We start from the raw sequence: 22015 nt of genomic DNA on the forward strand, positions 1-22015 counted from the left end.
GCGTCAACGAAGTGCAACGTCACACCCGCTCAACACGGTTGTGATGAAACCTCGGAACTGGAATTTCAAGGTGGAAAATAGTTAACGTAGTATTGTAAATACAAAAAGAATGTGCTTTAGCAAAGGAAAAAATATTTTTGTCTTTTTAGTTAATATTTTCATTTTCGATGTTGTATTTTGTTCAAGTTCATGTACTGTTCTTCTATGTGTTACCAAATAACTTCCTCTGTAAGTAACAAATCAACTATTATTAACAACAAAAACAAGTCTGTATGTCTTGATAGGAGACAAAAACAAGGTTTTTTTTTTGTTTTTTTAAGTTCTGAGGAAACTGACTTTTTCAACAAAACTATTAACATTTTAATAGATTATATTTGTGAAATAAAAATTTTAATAAAGATGCATTTTAAAGTTAAAAGTGCTCTAATACCATAACTAGGCCATGTTTAATGTGTTTTTCAAAATCGGAACCAGGTTGAAAGATCATATCAAAAATTTTCGACTGGTTTGGCACAGGTCACATTATTTGGGCACGATGAGGATGATAGTGGATGTGTGTAATTTCTCCAGACCCACCATTTGATCATGAAACATTGTGCATCTTAAATCTACTTACATGTCATGTTCCTGCACTCTAGGCTTTGACTTCACAAAAATTCCCATAAGAAAGTTCTTAAAACTCACACTCATTAAAATGAACATCCCTCACCTGTCACTTTCACAAACTGTATATTACACTGTGATGAGCACAATATTTAAAATTATTTTTAAAAATTTAAGAAATACCCCCCACACTCACCTTTACTCCTTTAAAATGGTATAAATGTCTGTAATCTGAAGGTCCTTGGTTTGAATCCTACTTACGTATGAACAGGTAAATCACTGTAAAGGTGACTCTATATCTCTGTAAGGTGCCTTGGACAAAACAGATAAACAATGATAATGTCAATAATGAGTGATCCCAACCAGCTCCAGCAGGATCCGGAGCACAGAGCAGAGTATATTACACAGCACCGCCGGTTTTCCTCACCTAGAGCACCAGGTACAAACCCCCCAGGTGTGTGGAATCCACGTTGAGAGTCATTCTGTCCTCTACTATCAAAGATCAGAATCACATTTTCCCCTTTTTCCTTATTTTCTAGTGCTTTAACTCTCCTGTTAACAGCTCCTTTCTATGTATGTAACACGCTTCAACACCAGTATTCAATACAACACCGTACCCTAAACATAGCTTAAGTAAAAATCGACTGTTGCAAAGCTTTAAATGTTCCTCAAGCGGTTAAAATTAGCATCAGTATATCGATTCACTACATACAGTACCATTGTGTATAAAGAAAGCACATTAAAACACCCAGTCATACCAGAAAGTATTTATTGATGTTGTATCAATACTATCAACTTCTTTAGATTTAGTATAAACAGACAAAACATCTTCAATCAAACAAGAGTGCATTTATACCCAGAATCTATTACATACAGTGTATGTAACGAGCATTGACAAAGAAAAAAAAACTATAGTTTGATACATGGTACATGAAACACAAAAATGGGAAAAAAAAAATAATGTACACAACGATTATCCTTCACTTCACAAACAATGCTATAGTGCTAACTAATAACTGTAAATGCACTGTACTTGTCATTGTTGTTAAATACTGTATTTATCTTCTGGGTTCGGTGGTCATTCTGGGTATTCCTGTTAACTTACCACAAGTGTATAAATAAGCCTTTATTTCATCTCATGTGCAAAATGGGAACAGCCACTTCATTTTGTATATCAAAAAAAAAATCCCTTAAAGCCTAAGCAGGCACTTAAATTACCTTTTTATAAATTTCTTCAATAATCAAGAGATCATCGCTGTTGTGTTGTGTGTTGGGGCTTTTTTGTCTCCTTTCCTTGTGCACATCTGTGGCAAAGAATGCAACAATTCAACACTGCATTTGGTTATGTTGGTCATTAAAAAAGAAAGAAAGAAAAAAGGAGCCAACGTGGAAATGCAGTATTGCCACTTCATATTTGAAAAGACGACGACAAAAAAGGTTTAAGGTACACAACAAGAAGAAGCCCTGCTTTGTCAAGGAGATTCACAACAGTTTTAATTACACATTTGATGCTCAATGCAAGAGGCGGAGGGAAATAGACGGGCAAAGGAAAAGAGGAGACAGTGCAAAAACTGAATATAAATACTGTCTGTATGGCAGTGGCTCTGTTACACCATCAGCCTTTTTGCAAGGGTGTTTTTGGTCACTTTAAAGAAAAAAAGAAAAAAAACACATGGCTGCCTCGTGAAATATTTAACTGTAATTAAGTGGAAATTACAATGTTCTCAGGGAAAAAGTAGAATCCATCTACAGGCAGATGAACATTTTCCCAAAGGAATATGTTTCTCTTGAAATCACCGAGCAAACGCTGATATTTCATATTATAGTTTAAAACAATATAAATGATTGGTGGATACATCTGTTCAAAACAGGAAATTATGGGATTGATAATCCTGGGAATCCAGCCCGATTTGTTGACTTCAGCTGTCTTCAGTCAAATTTTTTGCATTTATTTCTTAGTGAAACTGGTTTAACGGGTCCTTCCAAAGTATAGCAGAACTTTTCTAGAATGTTCTTTCCTTGCACCAAAAAAAAATAAAAAATCCTCTTCTCTTGAGGTGAGCTGGCAGACCGTTTTTAGCCTGCCCATAAACAAGTGTGCGAATGGTGAAGGTCATCCTGAAATAACCCAGCCTGCAGATATGATAATGCAGGCGCGATCCAGCGCTGCTATTTCCGCAGGTTGGCTACAAGGGCCTTCGTCTACAGTTCATTCATGAGCAAGATGCACCTTCGAACGGTCTTTTCCTTGAGGTGTTTTGTGAGTGTAGAAGTTCGTGACCCTAACCAGCCTATTGTTACGAGCGGAACGATCTCCGAGGCAAAACGCACATTCATATCGACAAGAGGAAGGTTCGGGATACAGCCGATACTAAGCAGGAAGCGCAGTGACATGGCTATAATAAAAATGACACTTTAATAACTCGTACAAGTGAGTTAAAGGTGAATCCAGATATGGATCGGCTCCTCATTTACAGTGAAAGTTATGAAATGTTCTAAAAAAGAATCACAGACTAAAAACAGCAATAGCAAACAAGATTCTTCAAGGAGCTTCTACAGCCAGCTTCCCTTTTGGAGGGACTCCTGGAAACAGGTGTCAGGTGGCAGGAGAGGCTCTGGCAGGGAAGGTCACTGGGGTTTGTAACACATGCACCTAATACTGAGCATTTTTATATCATTATTATCATCACCATCATTTTCAAAAAGTTTACATCTTTTAGTAAAACAGCTGTTCCTCATGACTTCCACTCATCTGAATGGAAGAGCTGGTTCAGACTAATCAGAGAACCGCAGTCCGGTTCTTCTTGCTTTGATAATTCATGCTGTAAGATGTAGCTGCCAGATCTTTTTTTTTCTTCTTCTTCCCTATTTTTGCAACCTTACAGGATTCGGTAAGTGCTGGTTTGCGTGAAGGTCACACAGTATAAGACCAACGACCATGCGAAGGAAAGAGGACACAACCCGGAAGACGTGTGAGGGTATCGAATGAAGGAGAAATCGGGGTAGGTCTGGGGAGAGGAGGCGATCAATCCTCTGCTATCCCAAATGTTCCTCTCCACATTTGCTCAGCTCAGCTACAATTCCACGTCCCGTGTTTTAACGTGGTGTTTACCTGTGCTCATGACTTCCTCTTATTCTAGCAATTTTGTGCCATGAAGTTTATAGTAGACACCTCCCTTATTTACCTCACTCTGCCACTCCACCCTTTTCTTGCTTAAAATCCCTCTGCACAGTTTTGTTCTGTACTCCTTACTCCAGGCTAAGGAACCTCTTGGATCAGATCATCCATGCTTGGGGTTTGCCAAACGGTCATGTTGATGTGAAGGGTATCCTGATGTACGGTCCATCTAACGAGCATCTCAAGATCTGCTCAGCTTCCCTGTTGCAAATGGACTGAAAATGGAACATTAGCTTCCTGAGGGACTCTCCAATGACCTTTCCTAATTCCTGTAGTTACTTGACCGCGGTGAAGGGGAACACGGGCAATTCAGGTTCAGTGCAATGCTTCTGGGCTGCCTGGGGATCTCCGTTTCTGTTCATTGGTTGTAAATTTTCCTTTAAGGGTAACTACCCTGAAACACACACATATGTTTTTATTTAGGTGCTTCTAATTAATTAAGATTCTTGGGTCAGTTAAGTGTTACGGGTTGGTTAACTACGATCCCAACCCTAAATAGTACAATTATGATTATTTTTCTAGACTGACGCATAATGGACTCATTAAATATGTCCTCAGTATTTTGCAGAACAACGATAGGTCCGCTCTAACACAATAGACCCATTACAGAGAGTCCAGGGTTTGTCCAAATCCACTTTGCTGACAGACGCAGGATCGAACCCGAACCCAGATGCAAGACACAAACAAGAAGCAGGCGCAGGGCTGCCTGCGTCTTGCTGCAGAGCAAATCTGAGTTACACTACATTAGGACCCAGGCTTCACAAGTGTGACATGGGCAGAACCTGCTGTGTACCTTGCATTCCATCTTGGCATTATCTCTTGAAAGTCTGACCTGCTCCAGAACTGGGCTCATGGTTCAAGACACCGAAGACAGCAATCAGATGGGCTGAGAAATCTGTGCACACAGCTACTGCGTTCACAGGCAGTGCTCAGCTATAATATTTCAGAAGAAATACCGTTAAGATTGAGGTTAAGGTTGTTGTCAAAATAGCCAATGGATGGTGTGTCTTCTGCAAACAGGAAGTTGTTGTAATGACAAGTGACTTTGTAGGTACCCAACATGTTCCCATTGCCTGAATGATTGGGAAGGCAGCAACGGATCTTAAATTTTTTTTTTTTTTAAAAAAGGCAATAAATAATGATTTATCTGTCCAGACTTACAGTACATGGGTCAGAAAGGAATGCGCTTTACAGTACAAAAAAAAATAATACTTAAAAGAAAAATCAGAACAATGGTGGGAAAGAAGGTCACTAATCAGAATAAATATGATCAACCCATTAGATAATCCATATTTACTGGTTCATGTATGCATTTATTAAAGTATTGCTTGCAATGTAGCATCTAAATGTCATTTGTGACTTCAAAAAATTAGGCTGGGTTACATTGCATACAATGGTACTGTGGTGAGTTCTGCTGCCTTTATACTTGCGATGATGAAAAAAGCATTGAAGTCAAGTACTATACAGTAATCACAACTTTCAGCGTCCAGCATTGTCAGACTAGTTACTGTGACATCAGGCCAACGGCCTTTAAATACCTTATAAATACATCCCAAATGTGTATTTGTAATCAAGACCTATCCCAGAATGCAATCTTGGAATGACCAAAAATGCATATAATATACTGAAAAAAACACAATGGTGTAAAGACTGGGTCTGTTTTTCTAATGTTAATTGTATTTATGTGTGCAAATTTGTAACATACACGAAATTATAATGTACAGATGGAGGACAGAGACACTGGGTTGGTCAAATGTTTTTGACTGCAGTTAATAAAATGTATTGCTGTTATTTATTTTTTTTTTAGCCCTCAAGTTGTGATCATATGGTTCTAAAGGAGTCAAAGGTCAGGCGATGTGCAGTCACATGGGTACATCTGCGAGCGGTCACATGCATATCGCAAAACAAGGTCCTCAGTTGTCTGATTCAGCTGGATTTACCTAAAGCAACAAAAATATCAATGTTGTCCAAAAAAAAGAACAACAGCAAAAACCAATAATTATAACAATAATAATAATAATACAAGCTAGAAAACAAAACCAATGCTGGAAAACAAAAGTCAAAGCCAACACTGAAAAAGGGAGAGAATAATGGACTCGGTATGAAGAATTCCTCCCCTGCTCTGAATTGTTTTCTTTCTTTCATTCATAAAAGTCACTTTACGCTGTGGGTGTTTTATGGCTGATGGTTGCGGCACTGGAAGCAGGGCTGGGAGGGTGGCGTTATGTGGGGCACAGCAGGAATCCTGAGAAAGAGGAGTGGATGTACTCGGTAGAGTAGAGCCCGTTAGCCTGGTCGGAGGGCATCTGGACCCACACCTGGTCATTCTCTTTGAGCTCCAGCACAGCGCTGCCTGACGCCTGGTCCATGTACCCTTTCTTGTACTCGTCGTAGGTATATGTGGCAGGCACATTGTTCTTGTACAGTGCCACCCAGAGGCTGGTCCCCTTTACATGCACATGGTAGGAGAAGTAGTAGACACCAGGGAGTGGGCTGGTGAAGATGCCTGTGGCAGGGTTATAAGCATTCTGCCCATTGTGGAGGGTCCTGTCGAACTTTATGGGCATGCCAGAGGGTGGGAAAGGCGTGGTCAGGATTGCGGTGAAGGCTGGAGCCACTGTAGCAGAGAGCACGCCACGTCCAAATTGGGGGCTCCCATTCTTGCCTTCTGGAACTGTATCCCCACCGATGTCAGTCCCATGAAGCCCAGCGACCTGCGTTTCTCCATTGATGATGGCTCCTGGTAATCCAGGTGGACCTGGTGGACCTGGGGGCCCTGGGACACCATTCAACCCAGCAGGTCCTGGTTTCCCAGGTGGACCCTGTGGCCCAGGGACTCCTTGGTTCCCCTTCAAGCCCACTCCTGGGGGTCCCGGCACACCAGGTTCTCCCTTTAACCCTGGAATGCCCTGTGGTCCCATAGGCCCTGAGGGGCCCTGGAGACCTGGAATTCCTGACTGCCCTCGAGGCCCTGGTGGCCCTAGGATACCTGGTTCCCCCTTTTGTCCTGGTACACCTGTTAGTCCTGGGTTCCCAGGCAGACCTACATGTCCTGGTTCTCCTTTAGGACCTGGCTTCCCTATTGCTCCGCTGGGACCAGGCAAACCCCTTTCTCCTGGGACACCCGCCTTTCCTGTGAGTCCACTGGGACCCTGATCTCCCCTAATCCCTGGTACTCCAGGGGGCCCCACAGGGCCAGCTTCTCCTTTCAAACCTGGCATCCCATGCTTACCTGGGAGACCCATAGGGCCCTGAATTCCTGGGGGTCCCGGCTGTCCATTTAAGCCAATCTCTCCTGGTTGTCCATCCATCCCAGGCTCCCCTTTCTCCCCGGGGGCTCCTGGTAACCCAGAAGGTCCACGGTCACCCTTCTGTCCAGCTAAACCTGGTTTTCCATAGCCAGGGGCCCCTGGAAATCCGGGTGCTCCTCTCAACCCTGGCTCTCCTTTTGGTCCAGTGGAGCCTGGCACTCCAGGCAGGCCATCTACCCCAGGTTTTCCTACTCCCATTGGTCCTGGTTGACCTTGTAGTCCGGGGGGGCCTGGTTCTCCTGGTTGTCCTTGGTCTCCGGGAAGTCCTTGCTCACCTTTTGTTCCGACTGGCCCAGGTACCCCATTTAGTCCTGGTTTCCCCACGCCAGGGATACCAGGAGGGCCTGTAGCTCCTCTCAAGCCATTAGGTCCCCTCGGTCCAGGAGGTCCTGGAATTCCATTCCCATTCTCTCCCTTCAGCCCACGCTCTCCAGGAGCACCTGGCACCCCTTTTGGTCCCGGTTCTCCCCTGGAACCTGGGGGGCCCCTAGTGCCCGGGAGGCCTGGTTTACCATTCAGCGACAGGCCTGCTGGACCAGGAAGGCCCGGTTGCCCCTGTAACCCCCTTGGGCCAGGCTCCCCTTGTAAGCCATGTTCACCCTTGTCTCCAGATATGCCCTTTGGCCCCTGCTTTCCTGGAAGGCCTGGAAGGCCTGGCTTCCCAATTACAGAGAATCCGGGAGGGCCCTGGGGGCCAGGCTGACCATTCAGCCCTGGTTTACCAATGCCTGGCTTCCCTGGAAGTCCTGGGGGACCCGGTGGCCCTCGAGGACCGGGTTTACCTTGTGGGCCAGGCTCTCCTTTCACCTCTACCATGGGTGGAACATCTGCAATGAAAGCAGGGGGAAACATAAGTCCTGCTGTCAATGATTAACTAAGCATTCACCTGTTTCAGAACATGATATCTGACATTTATACATTCTGACATTTCATAATTAAGGGACATATGAATCAATTACACACACACACACACACACACACACACACACACACACACACATTTTCTGAGCCGCTTGTCCCATACGGGGTCGCGGGGAACTGGAGCCTACCCGGCAACACAGGGCGTAAGGCTGGAGGGGGAAGGGACACACCCAGGACGGGACGCCAGTCTGTCGCAAGGCACCCCAAGCACGACTCGAACCCCAGACCCACTGGAGAGCAGGACCCGGTCCAACCCACTGCGCCACTGCGCCCCCCTCTGAATCAATTATAATTGACATTAATTCAAACCTCAATTTTTGGATGACTCCGGAATCCGGTAAAATACTGTTTTATGAGATAAGGGTCATACGGCAATGTAAGAAGTGAATAATCTTCTTTGCACAAAAAAAATGCATTTGATGAAGTGAAAAAAAATTCTTGGTTGCGCAGTTATGTCAGTTATTTCATAACGTTAGAACTGGGATCCAAGGAGAGCTGTGAGCTCCACTATGACGTTTGACCGCTGTGGAATTCCAGTAATGACAATAATGATATTTACTGTGATGCTTGAGGGAGACATGCTGCACTCCACCACACCCCCACTGCAGACAGCAACCCAAACTACCTGTTTCACTCATGGGGAAACCTTGCCCCTTATCACACTTTTATGACACACTATAAACCCTTACCAGAAGTTCATATATCTTAGTTATACTCATTTCCAGATACCATTGTAATTCACATAAAGTAAAATAGGTCAAGGCTGAAGGAGCATAGACTCAAACCTTCTGATGTTATTAATATCTAATTAATATCTAATTTAACTGATGACTTACGGTGTCATGTCTAAGTCAGTACAGTAATTTCCCCTTTCAGAGAGCAAAGCAGTTTTTACTATATCAATTCAAGGTTAAGTACCATGATGAAGGGTATGACAGCAGGAGCACGGATCCAAACCTGGGTCCTTCGATTGTAGGGTGACAACTCTGAGTATTACACTACCTGCAGCCACTAATGTTAAGTACAGGTTCTTATGCTACTATTGTACCTGCTTTGCTCTTTGTCTCCTTCACGTGAGCACCCAGCACAAACGATAAGACACATTGAACTACAGGATTAAGAAGACGACTTCGGTTATGACATATTAGTCATTATTTATAGACGTATGACATACTAGTCACTTCTAAGCCAATCCATGTTATGTAGCTTCTGTAATTACACCAAAGCTAAATGCCAGAGGTATATCCCACAGTGAGCGACATAATAGGTGGTGCGTTTAAAGGTATGTATCATTTAACTGAGGTAATTGAGCTTGGAGAGTTGTGGTATTTGTTGAGGGTGAAGGGCATCTAACATGTGTGTGGAGGGGAGTGGGTCTGGGACGCCAGACTGCACTGTTGAGCCTTGTGGAGATTTTGTGGGCCTAATTCAATGAAACACCGATGAAAGGAGGTACCCACTTGACAGTCTCAATGAAGTACTCATGTTGGTACCCTGTAGCTGTGTTGGGAAGGGAAGGAGTTAAGCTTCTTGGTCTCGGGTTATGGAGATATATTCATTGGCAAGGCTGAATGTTGTTCTCTGTGGCTTCAAGGAGATGTTGGTCGGACTGGGTCTTTGTCCATAGCCGTTGTAATATACGCATGGAGTGTAACATCTATGTTATGTTATGAATGTAATGCTGCAAAATTACATTCTGTGGGTAGACTCGATGAAATGAATACGTGAATGGCAGTAATACTGGAGTGAAGAAATGCATCACGGGAATTTTCACAAAATCTCAAGTCACTGAGGACTGGATAGATGATTCGAAAGTTTTGACTGTTTGGTCTTCTGATGTTAGGAGGAACAGCGCTCATCCATCTGGACATAACCGAGGTCTACTGTTTATTTCTGGATTCACTGCACACCTCCACTACCCCTTCACACTGGTTTCTCACACCCCTTTGCTGAAGTTTGGCATCCCACTCTACAGGAATGAGGCTCCCTGAGCCAGAATTCCTTGAAGAATCTTGGCCTTTCTGAACCCATGACCCTGTGCACTACCACCGTCTTCAAATTCCCGATCCCTAGAACCTTCTTTACTTGCCCCCCCCGCCCGATCAGCTAATACACAACCCCTCTTCGGTGAGATGAAAGATAAATAAAAAATTAATAAAGGAAGGAGGAAAAAGACAGCTCCAAAAGTTTAATTTCCGGTAGGGATGGCTCTCAAGCAGACAGATCATGGCCGGCAGAGTGCATAGGGGAATTTGCTGCAGATGGCTCAGCTTCACACATCTCATGCGGCAGATCACGTCTCCCTGATGTGTCTCAGGTTAGCTATCCCTGGGAAGTTTGTATCACAGAAGCTTTTTTTTTTTCCTCTTAATTCGCCTGACAATGGAATCATTGTTCCTCGGGTAAAGTCACACCTGTAAATCTAACTGCTGTGCACTAACACGGCTTCACGGCCAGCTGCTTTCTTTGTCATATATAAAGCACATGGTAGGACTATGCTGCTACACCAGCTACCAGAAATGCAAAGAATGTCACACAGCTGCATTAAATGTTCAGCTGAAAGTTGGATCACATTTATATGAGTGTTTTTTTATTCATCTTGATTCTTTGCCTACATATGACCACAAATGTTTACCAGGATTATATCCTTTCATGTATTTATTCTGCTTTTACTTTTCGAACATGAGGCTTGAGAAGACCCAGCCAGCTTCACTAATGCACTATATGAAAATGGAAACAAAGTTAAAAATAAGTATTATTCTGTCATTATGATTATGATTATTATAATTAGTCAAAAGACATGTATTTCAAATGGACCAGACTCCAAACTGACTGTAGTGTGTGTGTGTGTGTGTGTGTGTGTGTGTGTGTGTGTGTGTCTAACCTGTGACTGGTGTCCCGTCCAGGGTGTACCTTGCCTAGACTATTGCCCTCTGCTTAGGATAGGCTCTGGACCCCCATGACCCTTCATTAGGACAAGAAATTAGTGATACTGAGTGAATGGGGATGATGACAATAAAGATGATGATGATGACCAATTAATAGAGAACCATTTCTTCTTTATGAGCCTGGACCCTAATGGAACAACCCGATTACACCCAGAGAACTTCAGTCAACAGTAAACTTACAGTATAAACTTAACAGCCACAGAAAAACTCGAGGACCTCTCGAGGACCTTTGTCCATGAGTGCCATATGATATCCATGGGTCAGACCTTCCACAGAACTTCAGCCCCTGACTCGCCTCCTCATAGCAATTTACAAAACCAGAAATTCCTCAGAGGTCATCAGTGCAGAACACCAGACCTCTGAGACAAGCAAAGAACCCCAAAATGACATGTCTACAGGGATCCAGTGCTCATGAGTGCACTCCCAGAAATACAGCCATATTGTAATAAATATACCAGTATTGCATCAGTATTGTGTCTATCAAATTACAGTATCAACTGCACTTCTTACTTTCATCTCTAATGAAGTCATAATATAAATGCACTGTATTGCACTGACGGGGGGGGCGCAGTGGCGCAGTGGGTTGGACCGGGTCCTGCTCTTCGGTGGGTCTGGGGTTCAAGTCCCACTTGGGGTGCCTTGTGACGGACTGGTGTCCCGTCCTGGGTGTATCCCCTCCCCCTCCAGCCTTACGCCCTGAGCTGCCAGGTTAGGCTCCGGTTCCCCGCGACCCTGTATGGGACAAGTGTTTCAGAAAATGTGTGTGTGTGTGTGTGTATTGCACTGATTGTTGTGTATCACTTGTCTTTATTTAGGTTTTACACACATAGATTGTCTTAAGCCGCTTATCCCAAGCGGGGTCATGGCGAGCCGGAGCCTAACCCGGCAACACAGGGTGTAAGCCTGGAGAGGACACACCCAGGACTGGAGGTTCTACACTATAAGAATAAATACACACTTTTAATGTACTTAATTTTGTGGATTCCGTGTACCTATCTCAACAACATTCTGGAAATGGGTGAGAAGATAGCAATCTGATTTCCACTACATTTTTAGAATAATTCATATCTTTAAAAGAAAGTCCTTGGGAAGTACGGAGTTATGGTAAAATGTGTCTCGTCAAATAAGTGGGTATAGATTATGGATTCTCCCCGTGAAGTCCTGCTGAAGCACTGAGAACCCCTTGCTCAGCAGGCATTTGCAGTTAACGGTCTGCATGGCGCTCAACAGATGGACGTGGTAAAGTTCCTGCGTTAATGATATGACTCTGAAAGGCCCCCCAGCGGTGTACCTGTCAGAAGTGCGCTGTAATCCTGTGTTAATCTGCGAGAGATCCAGAATGTTCTCGACAGGCAGCTATGCCAGGCCATCTGGTAAATTCCATCCAAATCGACGGAGCACTGCTGACAGAGCAGCACCCGTGGCACGATGGACATGGATATCCGCACTGACTCTTTCACATGACCATCATCCATCATTCATGACTGCTATCCATCTCCCATCCTCAGTAACCCTGTCACATGACCACAAACTATGTCACATCCCTCCTAACCATCTGACATTCCCACTAACCTCTTCACACAATAAAAAACTCGCACAAGGTCCTCCAACTGCACCTTAAGGAGAGAAAAAAAAATCTGGCCTCTGCACGTTTTCCCAGGTGTTTATGCAGAAATTCTGCACTTTTAATAAATTAGTCATATTCCTCAGCAATACAGTGGCATTTCTGACATGCAAAACAAAAACTGATGTGCCCGTCGCATTCTTATTCTCTCATTTATTCACAGTTACAGCATGAGCATCCTCTCAAGTGCATTTACCCAAGTTAATTATTCCGCTATAGGGCGCAACAGAAGCCAACCTCTTCTGGCTATAATCTGCAGCTTTGGGTCTCGTCGTGTCATTTATTCCATTGCATATTAAAACAAAGTTAAAAACCACCTCCAGAAATCCTGCATGAGAAAAAGCATTAATCTCAGTTCATTCCATCGATTTCGGATTGGATTTGAATTGCTTCGAATGAACCTTTCCTCAAGACAAAGCAGGATATTGTTTCACAGCCTGCATCATCTAATTCTTGCTCATCAAAGTAATTTTTTACAATTAAGATGCAATGGTAAAACATGAGCAGTGTGGAGCCACAAAGTAACTGAGGAGCCGCATAATGTGCTTAAACAAACAAAAGCGGAAATAATGTTTAGCTCATATGCAATGTATCTCTGAGTCCAGTAGGGGGAGGTAGAGACATGCACATGTTTGGACTTCGCAATGTAACACTTGCTCGGTGTTGTCGACTTGGGTCGGGGGGGGGGATTCTGTACTCCTAGCAGGAACTTGTTCGTCGAGCGTGTTTGTAAAGGCCGACTGCGCCCCATCGTACCAGCCTTCCCCATTGTGATGCCGATGACCTCACCTACCGCAAAATCGAGGAATGTGGCGGCAAATTGGCCCTGACATGCTTTCCCAAAAACAAGACATAAACAAGCTGCACAGATTATGAAATAAAACCAAGGGAGAAAGATCCAGAAGCTCAGCCAACACAGGTTCCACCGTTGCAGAAGGTGAACTTACAGCCCACACACCTTATTCACCAAGGTGACTTACACTGCTAGATACACTACTTACAATGGGTCACTCTTCCATACATCGGTAGAACACACATACACACACACTTTCTCTGTCACTCACACACTATGGGGGAACCTGAACAGTATGTCTTTGGACTGTGAGAGGAAACCAGAGCACCCATAGGAAACCCACAGAGACATGAGGAGAACATTCAGACTCCACACAGATTGAGTGGGGATCGAACCCACGTCCTCTTGCACCACCCAGATGCTGTAAGAGAGCAGCGCTACTTGCTGTGCCACCGTGTCAGCCACCTTGTCTGTTGCCGTGAGTGACATATGGAGGGGGTTGAAGTGAACTGTGCCAAGACAGAGGTCACTGCATGATCATTTGATGACTGTTTCCAACAAGAGGGGTCTATGACAAGCCCCGCCTACATGGCCTTAAAATCAAAGGATCTGGGTTCAAATTCCACCTCTTGCTCTTGTTCCCTTGATCAAGGTACTTAACCCTGTACTGATACGGTAAAAGTTACACCTCTGCATAAATGGATAAATCATAGTAAGCAGCTTTTTGTATAAACCTAACACTGAAATTCACCTTGCACAAAGGCACTGGAGAAATAATGATTGATATTAATACTCAGGAGGAAAAAGTGGGGTATGGAGCACGGTGAAATAACAGGGCCCCTGAATGATACCCTCAAAAGTGACAAGAAAAGGCACACACTCTCAGACACATGCGCTGCTCACACACACACACCCTCATTCTGACAAGTGTACATGAAAAGAAAAACACTGTTAAGAGCTACCAGATGCTTCCGAAGGTCCGGTGCTTGTTTGGCTCTCTGATTGGAGGGCAATCGTGGCTTTGTCAGCGGGCCTTGTATGCCGGGGAGGAACAGGCACACACACTCGCTCATCCTGTTCTGAGCCTCCCTCCATCCGGAGGAAAACCCAACAACGGGTCTGTATGCTTCCATCTGAGCTCCTGGCCCATCCTCGACTCCATTCGCCATTCACTTCCCACTTAGAAGCGAGCGGCTGGCACAACGGCTGAGAGTCCCACTTGGAGCTCAGCGTTTCAAGCCCTGCTGGCTGTACCCTTGAGGAAGATAACTGACCCAAATTGCCCTCGTTAGGTATCTAGCATTAAAATGAGCAGAGCTGTAAGTCATTTTGTTTGAAAAATGTCAGCTGAGAAATAAAACAGTAACTTAGATGATGCTCTCGACCAAACTGATGCACACGATCTCATGCAATATGCACTGAATACTATATGTATGAAATGTGTCCCAGTACTTGCTGGTAATCTAGAAAAATACATCAGATACATTTTATTGTCAGAGTAAATTATAACCGGTGGGACAAACCCAAGGACACTGTACCACCACTATCAGACTATATATCAGAAGCAATTAAACCATCACGAGCAGTAGATCCACGAGGTGACTCCTTAGTTGCCATAGGAACCAGTGCTATAATCATTTCATTGACTCATTAAACTGAGGGGACACAAATGGTGAGTAAAGCAACCTCTGCCGCTGGTTTAGTGAACATGGTCGTGAGTATATATATATATATGTGTGTATACATATATATATACACACACCCCACTTTTCCTCCTCAAATGTGTCAGACACATATGAGGAGGAAAAAGTAGGGTATGGAACACGGTGAAATAACAGGGTGCTCGAGTGATACCCTCAAAAGTGACAAGAAAAGGCATACACTCTCACACTCTCTCTATATATGTAGAAATGCCTGGGAACTGACCCAGGCCGGCCCCCCACCACTACCACAAGCACAGCTCCCTCCCCCCCACTGTTACCTGATGAGCACTGCAAAACATCCATAATGTTCATCATTAATCTATCCAGCACGGAAAAGGTCAAACAAAGGATTTCATTCTTCTCGTTGTTCATCTGTAATCCTCTCTCCTTCTCTTTCTCTCAAATTGATGGCTTTGGTGCCCGTCCCAGGTGCTGTACTGGGATTCTTTGTACTCAAAGCCTTTGACCCTTTAGGACCTCTTGTACATTTACATTTATTTCTTTAGCAGACACTTTTCTCCAAAGTGATGCACATCTCAGGGAATACAAAGAGCAAGTGCACAGACCACAACAGATGCTGTTGGACTCATTATGAAGGGAGCTCTGAAAGAATTAGGTTTTGAGGCCCTTTTTGAATATTGGGAAGGATTCGGCAGCTCTGAGGGACAGAGGGAGTTCGTTCTATCACATTGAAGCTAAAACTTTTTTTTTTACTGAGAACTGACTGAACTTTGACATCTGATTTTGAATCTTTCATGAGCGGGACTAACAAACGGCGAGAGGTGGACAAGCACCGTGCCCTTGCTGGGGTGTAGGAAGCGATCAGGTCCAATCGGTACCTTTGTCTCTTTAGGCACTTGTATTTACGCCACTGCTACATTTCATATGTGCTTCCACCTTATCATCACGTGGTTCCACATAGTCATCATCACTATTATTATCATCATATGCTTGCAAATGAGACGACCTTCTGACTACAGCAAGAAACACTTACCTAGATACTGACCCTTTCCTTCCCGGAAAGGAGGACCAATTGGCCCCTTCATCATGGGTTGCATGTACTTCATCTGAGGCACAGGTTGGTATCCTCCACCCCGTGAGCTCCCTAGCAGCGGCAGCAGCACAAACACAAACACCAGGAGCATGGTTGAGAGCCTCGCGAATTCAGGGTTGGCAAACCTGGAGTATTAGGGCAGAGAGGAAGGAAATCGTGGATCATTAATCAAAATCATGATGACATCTCATATTCATGTCCATTATTATTCATCGTTAAGCATATATCACTCTTGCATTAACCGTAATATTAATACGTGTATGCAATTTCAGCCGCGATTTACCTAAAGCACATAAATCATGTATGCAACAGCCTTTGGCGTTTGGGGGAACTTTTCATGCCTGCCAGATGGATTAATAATAACGATGGGCTCCAGAACGAATTACTTCTGCAGGCGGATCAACACGTCTGATAGTTCCCCCAGCAGCGTTAAAATCTGATGATCTTATGTAGCATAAGCAAATGGTTTGACCTTTGACTCCAGCTTCAGCTGCACATGGGGCACAGCGGTGTGGAACTGAGCTCTGGATCACTGCAGAGGCACACCAAATGCTGCACAAAAGGCTTCATGACGGGTTAGTGGAGGGACTTGTCAAGGGCTATTATCCTGAAGGGAGATTATTCTACTGAAAAAAGAGTAATAGCTAGGCTGCTAATCGTTCCCGTGCAAGGGAAGAGGTAGCAAGCGTGTAACAGTACGGGCCCAGAAAAACAAGCGCTGGGAGACTGGTGATGTTGACTGGACCACCTGGGTTAGTTTAGAGCCTCCCTCCAGGATGGCATAGCTATCAGATGCTCATATTGTATGCTGGGCATTGCCAAGCCACACTTTCCCTACCCTCCCCGACACCTGGATCCATTGACCTCTGTTGATGGAATGATAATTCCATTCTTATGTTACCCACATCATGTATTTACACAGGCCTGATAAGGTGCATGGGGGTGCCTGCTGTTTTTTTGCTGTGCTCAGTTAACTCATGGTCTCATATGACAGGTGAGGACCAGAACTGGTTTTAAGGGGTTTACTAAATCCACGTGGACCTGGAAGTATCGTCCCACTCTCTTCATTAAGTAAAACACTCGCTTGATTGACACCCACCCTCATCTGTTCTTCAAAGTTTCAGGTTTAACCCTCCCCTTCCATCACCAACAAACATTTGTATCTTTACCCTGAGTAAGTGTGACAAGTGCTGTTGCAACCAAACAGTAGATGGCACTCAAACCTATCTCATCCCTCGACCCCAGTCCAGGAAGGGCTTGGCTTTAGAAGATCCAAAGAGTTCCATGCTTTGGAAACCCACTGGAATGAGGCGAGGCAAAACGGTGGGAAACAATCCCAAAAGGATTTTTCTAGCAGATGGACCCCTTGCCATTACCTTCACATGGGGAGACTGTTAAGTACTCTTATTGGCTGCTGCTGCAGAGGATTTCCCTCCCCTTGAACCTGAGAAGATCATGCAGATTAGTTGCCAAGGTCAGATATACACTACCAAACACCTGCAGAAATCACAGATGAGCTGCAGAGTTATGCTCATTCAGCTCTGCATTCCTTCTGATTCTCCTTTTGACTTTACGATTTAATACCTGGAGTTACTAACTTTTGGTTTGGATTGCAAGGCTGACAGTACTAGATGAGATGAAAACCTCATTTTCTGCAAGGAGAGGACACAGAAGAATAATATGTGCTCATTACACCTACTGAGGAAATATTACTATGGAAGGTGCTGGATCCTCGATAAATACTGAACTAAAGTACAGCTGGTGTGAAGCGGTGACCTGAGGCTGAAACACATTTGTAGTTAAACCTCACATTACAATACATGCGGTTACAACTGTGAGTACTGCCCTAATTATACCTCATTTCTTTAAAGATAGGGGGTATAAAGAAATACATTTGTTCATATTAAAACTATTATTCCAGATGCAACTATCAGTAGCTGAAATTAAAAACACACCATTTTTATAGTGATAAGCAATTATGAAGCTTTTAGTTTAGAAGCTAATTTTAAGACTTGACTGGGCCAGTCTCTTCAAAAGACCATGACATCCAGAAGAGAGGGTGCTTGGGTAGTCTGCACTGGGATGTACAGTGATGCATGTGTTTGAATTGAAGTGTAGGCTATACCTGGGCTCACCATGCTCAGTGTGTGTGTGTGTGTGTGTGTGTGTTTGTGTGCTCTAAGGGCATGGGGGGTACATTATAGGGACCCTACCAACCCAATAACAGAGACCTGGAATCCTGTCCTCGGGCCCCTGAGCATGAGGGAAAACGAAGGCAAAAAATCCTTTGCAGATCTGTTGTGATTCCCCCGTCCCTTCCCCTTCTCTTTGGTTACTTTCATTTTTACTCTTATTTTTGCTGGAAGCTAGAACCACCACACTGCTCAAACCTGGGTGTGAGACAAGCCCAGTTCTTGTTTTAGACTTTTTATTCCTTCCAATTTAATCTTTGATGAGCAAATCACCTTGCGGTTGCCATCTTAAATCTGTCTCCATTTGATCGATAGGATTCAAAGACTCAAGTGGGGACACTTGACCCGTGTCGTTTTTGAGGACAAAACTAGCCCTCCGTCCAAAACTTCAGATACTGAACACGTGACAATACTTCAACAATAAACATGGCGGCTGACATGGCTTTAGAAAATTCTGAGAAACTAAATAACAAACTAACACGAGTTTTTTTGCTCTTTGACACACCCCCTGCTGTTCCTCGTTCTGCTTCTGAGGGCTGCGGGTTTCCGGGAGAAAGTAGTTTAGATCTTAACAGCGTATCCATCAGTGAGCAGTCTACCCACAAAGTCAGACATGTCTCGTGTTTCTCTGAATCTGTTTATCAAATGTTTTCCCTCCAAAAAAGCCTGGGTGAAGCCGTTAAAATGTCTCACGCAATCTGTCTGGCCAACCGTTAGCTCCCGTAGCGCGGCACTCGCTCTCTGAACCGCGGTGGCATGCATGCAACACCCACATGGGTAGTCATAAACAACTGTGAGACAATCAAATTTTAAAACTGCGGTAAGTAAGCTGCTGCCTGCTGACCACAGCAAAATAATAAAGAGAAACAATGAAAGGTATGTTGCATCTAAAATGAAGAAGGAAGCCTCTTAGCTGGCAGACAGCAGCTGGAGTTTATTTAAAACAGATTTCCGAAGAAAGTGGGGAAAGAAATCAAGACTTGTGTGGTAACAACTGCCAAAATCCTAAACAGCGAAGAATACAGCTTTAAAAATGAAAAGAAATGATAAAAATTAGGTTGCCCCAGCGAACGAGCCACCACCCCTCGCCATGGTCATTGAAAAAGAGCCACACTTAACACAGTTAATGGCCAGCAGGAGATGAAGTATGAAACAGATGATACTCATAAATTACCTCAGCTTAGACCCATGAAGCTGACTAACATCTCCACTAGGATGGCTGCAGTGGTGAAGCAACTGAGCTGCTGGGGCTCTAGGCTAAATCAAATCTAGGATCTGAGGTGACACTTCTCTAAGAGGCTGAAGACTGAGGAATGACCACAGAGGGGGCTTCTTTTTTAGAAACTGCACCTACATTTGTTTCTGACATTTAAAGGACTTATTATGAACAAATGATCCTTTTAATGCTGTTAGGACCCAGGACAGGCATGACATCGATGCCAACACAGCATCCCAAGCATCACCTCTACAGGAAAAGCTGTTTCATAGCGCCGGACCGGTTGACAAATAAGCCGTCAAAGGAGCCACTTCCAGGACTACATATTATTATGAGCGTAAAGTGTCACACAAGAGGGCTGAATATTTTGAAAAGCGTATATTTTTACGATTCATTCATGTTGTCAAATCCGCTGGTGGTAAGATCTGGCCTCTATTTTAAATAAGATGCATTATTGATTTATGGGAGACAGTGATTCAGGGCTTCTAAACTATGGCATTTAACCGGTGAATCTGATGTAGATCTTCACTCATAATAGACCACTTAGAAGTATGACACCAAATACATTGGCTTCACATTCATGACTCTTTTCCAGGCCAGAGCAGACGACCGAAACCCGTCTATTCGGCAACTACTATTCCTATTCCCTCTCACAGTCTCACAATGTCATTGCCACCACTCTCTATCCCTCTCTCATTGTTTTTTTATTTCCCCAACCCTTCGTCCTGGATCTACAGTTAGACTGAGGGGTAACATTGAGAACTGATAGAGGGAAACGGGTGGAGGGAAGATGATCCCTGCCTTGGAGCAGTCATCTAAGGAACCTTGAGAAGAAGCCACAGATCCACAGTCTCTCAGAAGTGGCCACTTTAATTCACTGCATGTACTGCAAGAGTGAAGAAAACACTCCCCGCACTGCCAAGATCTCATTACAATGTCAGCTGGATCTCTTTGCCATCTTTCAGTTTCCCAGCTCTCAACCTTAACAGAATGGAAACTGAACAACAACTTGCACTGGAAAATATTTACAAATAAGAAATAAATATATAGATGAGAATTTACAACACGATGGCTGCTTTTTCTCACTGCCTCTGAACCATGGAAACAGAAAATCAAAAATCATGGAACTGGAAAATATGGAATTGCTAAATGTGAAGGTCCAGCAACAGATTACGTGATGCTACATTCAGGCCAGTCGAGACTTGGTCATCAAAGGCCAAGGTGCTAATTCTCTAATCTCTGGCTGGAAGACCAGTTCACTAAATCCTTCTTTTGGTCAACAAATCCCTGGACAGGTTGGGGTCCCATCACCCTGCTGACTCTAGATATGATGTTGCTGCTCGTCTTTCTTGTTTTCTAGCCACAAATTGGCCAAGACGTGTGATAATCCCCCTCCCTTCCCTCTCACTGCTGACTGGCAGGAGAAAACTGACCCTCTAATGGGGTTTGAGAGCTGGGTGGGATTATATTTTAATAAGAGCCAGGAAATCTTAGTGAAATCCCCTGAATGGGATGAAATGCCTTCCTGTTCCAGGGTTGGAATAAACCGCCATTTTGCTGTTGCTCATCCAACGTCAGGTTGGAGGGGGTCAGAGAAAAAAAAAAGGAAATGTTTCAACAGTCTTCATGCAGAGATAGAGATGCAAATGTCACTAGTGTTAATCCATCAATGATAACAGGAACGTGTGGTGATAAGAAACTGACATTCTACACAAATCCTGCCAAACAGAAGAGTCTAGTACACAGGCCCTGGGTAGCCAGAGGTCTGTATATTAAACTTGAAAGTTAACGATAGGCATTACAGTAGGAGGGGAAATACACAAGACAGAGTTGTGTTGTGAAGTCACCTGAGACTGCTTCTTCCATTCTGGTCTTTATCACCAACACCCATATCAACAAAAGCAAAGAAAGCTGACTCTTGCATGCAAATGCATAGATTTACCATCCATCCATCCATCCATCCGTCCATCCATCCATCTTCAGTGACCATTTGTCCTGATCAGTGTCGTGGTGATCCAGTCTCAGAAGGACTGGGCGCAAGGCTGAGGGGGGTACACCTTGGACAGGACTGCACTAAGAGCAATTTAGTCACAGTTCACCTGAACTGCATGTCTTTGGACTGTGGGAGGAAACAGGAGCACCTGGAGGAAGCCCACGCAGACACAAAGAGTACATGCAAACTCCACGCAGACTGAGTGTGGATTGAAAACACGTTCTCTCGTATCACCCAGCTGCTATGAGGTGGCAGCGCTACTCGCTGTCACCCTGCCACCCTGCCACCCTGCATTAATTTCTCTTGGCATTCAAATGAAATTTGACATTTCTGCTTTCCAGACCCTTTCTAGTTTCGCAACACTGCTGTTTCACCCAAAGTCTGATGTCATTTCGAGCAAAGCGACCAAAGCTGTGACCGACATGTGCACAATGTTCACACCTCAGTGCAACCCTTACAAATCTACTAATATCCTCATT

The 22015-nt window shown here is 44.1% G+C and overlaps 1 protein-coding gene across 4 annotated transcripts in view; it reads right to left on the reverse strand.

Annotated features, from left to right (window-relative positions):
• Window positions 1-2573: 2573 nt before the first annotated feature.
• Window positions 2574-22015, reverse strand: part of col8a2 (collagen, type VIII, alpha 2) — a 43146-nt gene continuing 23704 nt past the window's right edge. Inside the window, exons 2-4 of one of the 4 annotated variants that reach the window (XM_018759861.2) lie at window positions 17512-17579; window positions 16076-16260; window positions 2574-7919 (exon numbers count right to left, since the gene is read on the reverse strand). In XM_018759861.2, coding sequence (XP_018615377.1) covers window positions 6004-7919; window positions 16076-16226 — 2067 coding nt within the window. In that variant the 5' untranslated portion in view covers window positions 16227-16260; window positions 17512-17579 and the 3' untranslated portion in view covers window positions 2574-6003. Of the gene's footprint in view, window positions 7920-14340; window positions 14387-16075; window positions 16261-17511; window positions 17580-22015 lie in introns of those variants that run through there. The other 3 variants (XM_018759860.2, XM_018759862.2, XM_018759863.2) reach the window with 3 other exon arrangements.

This window comes from Scleropages formosus, chromosome 23 (genome assembly GCF_900964775.1).
Source record: "Scleropages formosus chromosome 23, fSclFor1.1, whole genome shotgun sequence".
NCBI classification, from domain to species: Eukaryota; Metazoa; Chordata; class Actinopteri; order Osteoglossiformes; family Osteoglossidae; genus Scleropages; species Scleropages formosus.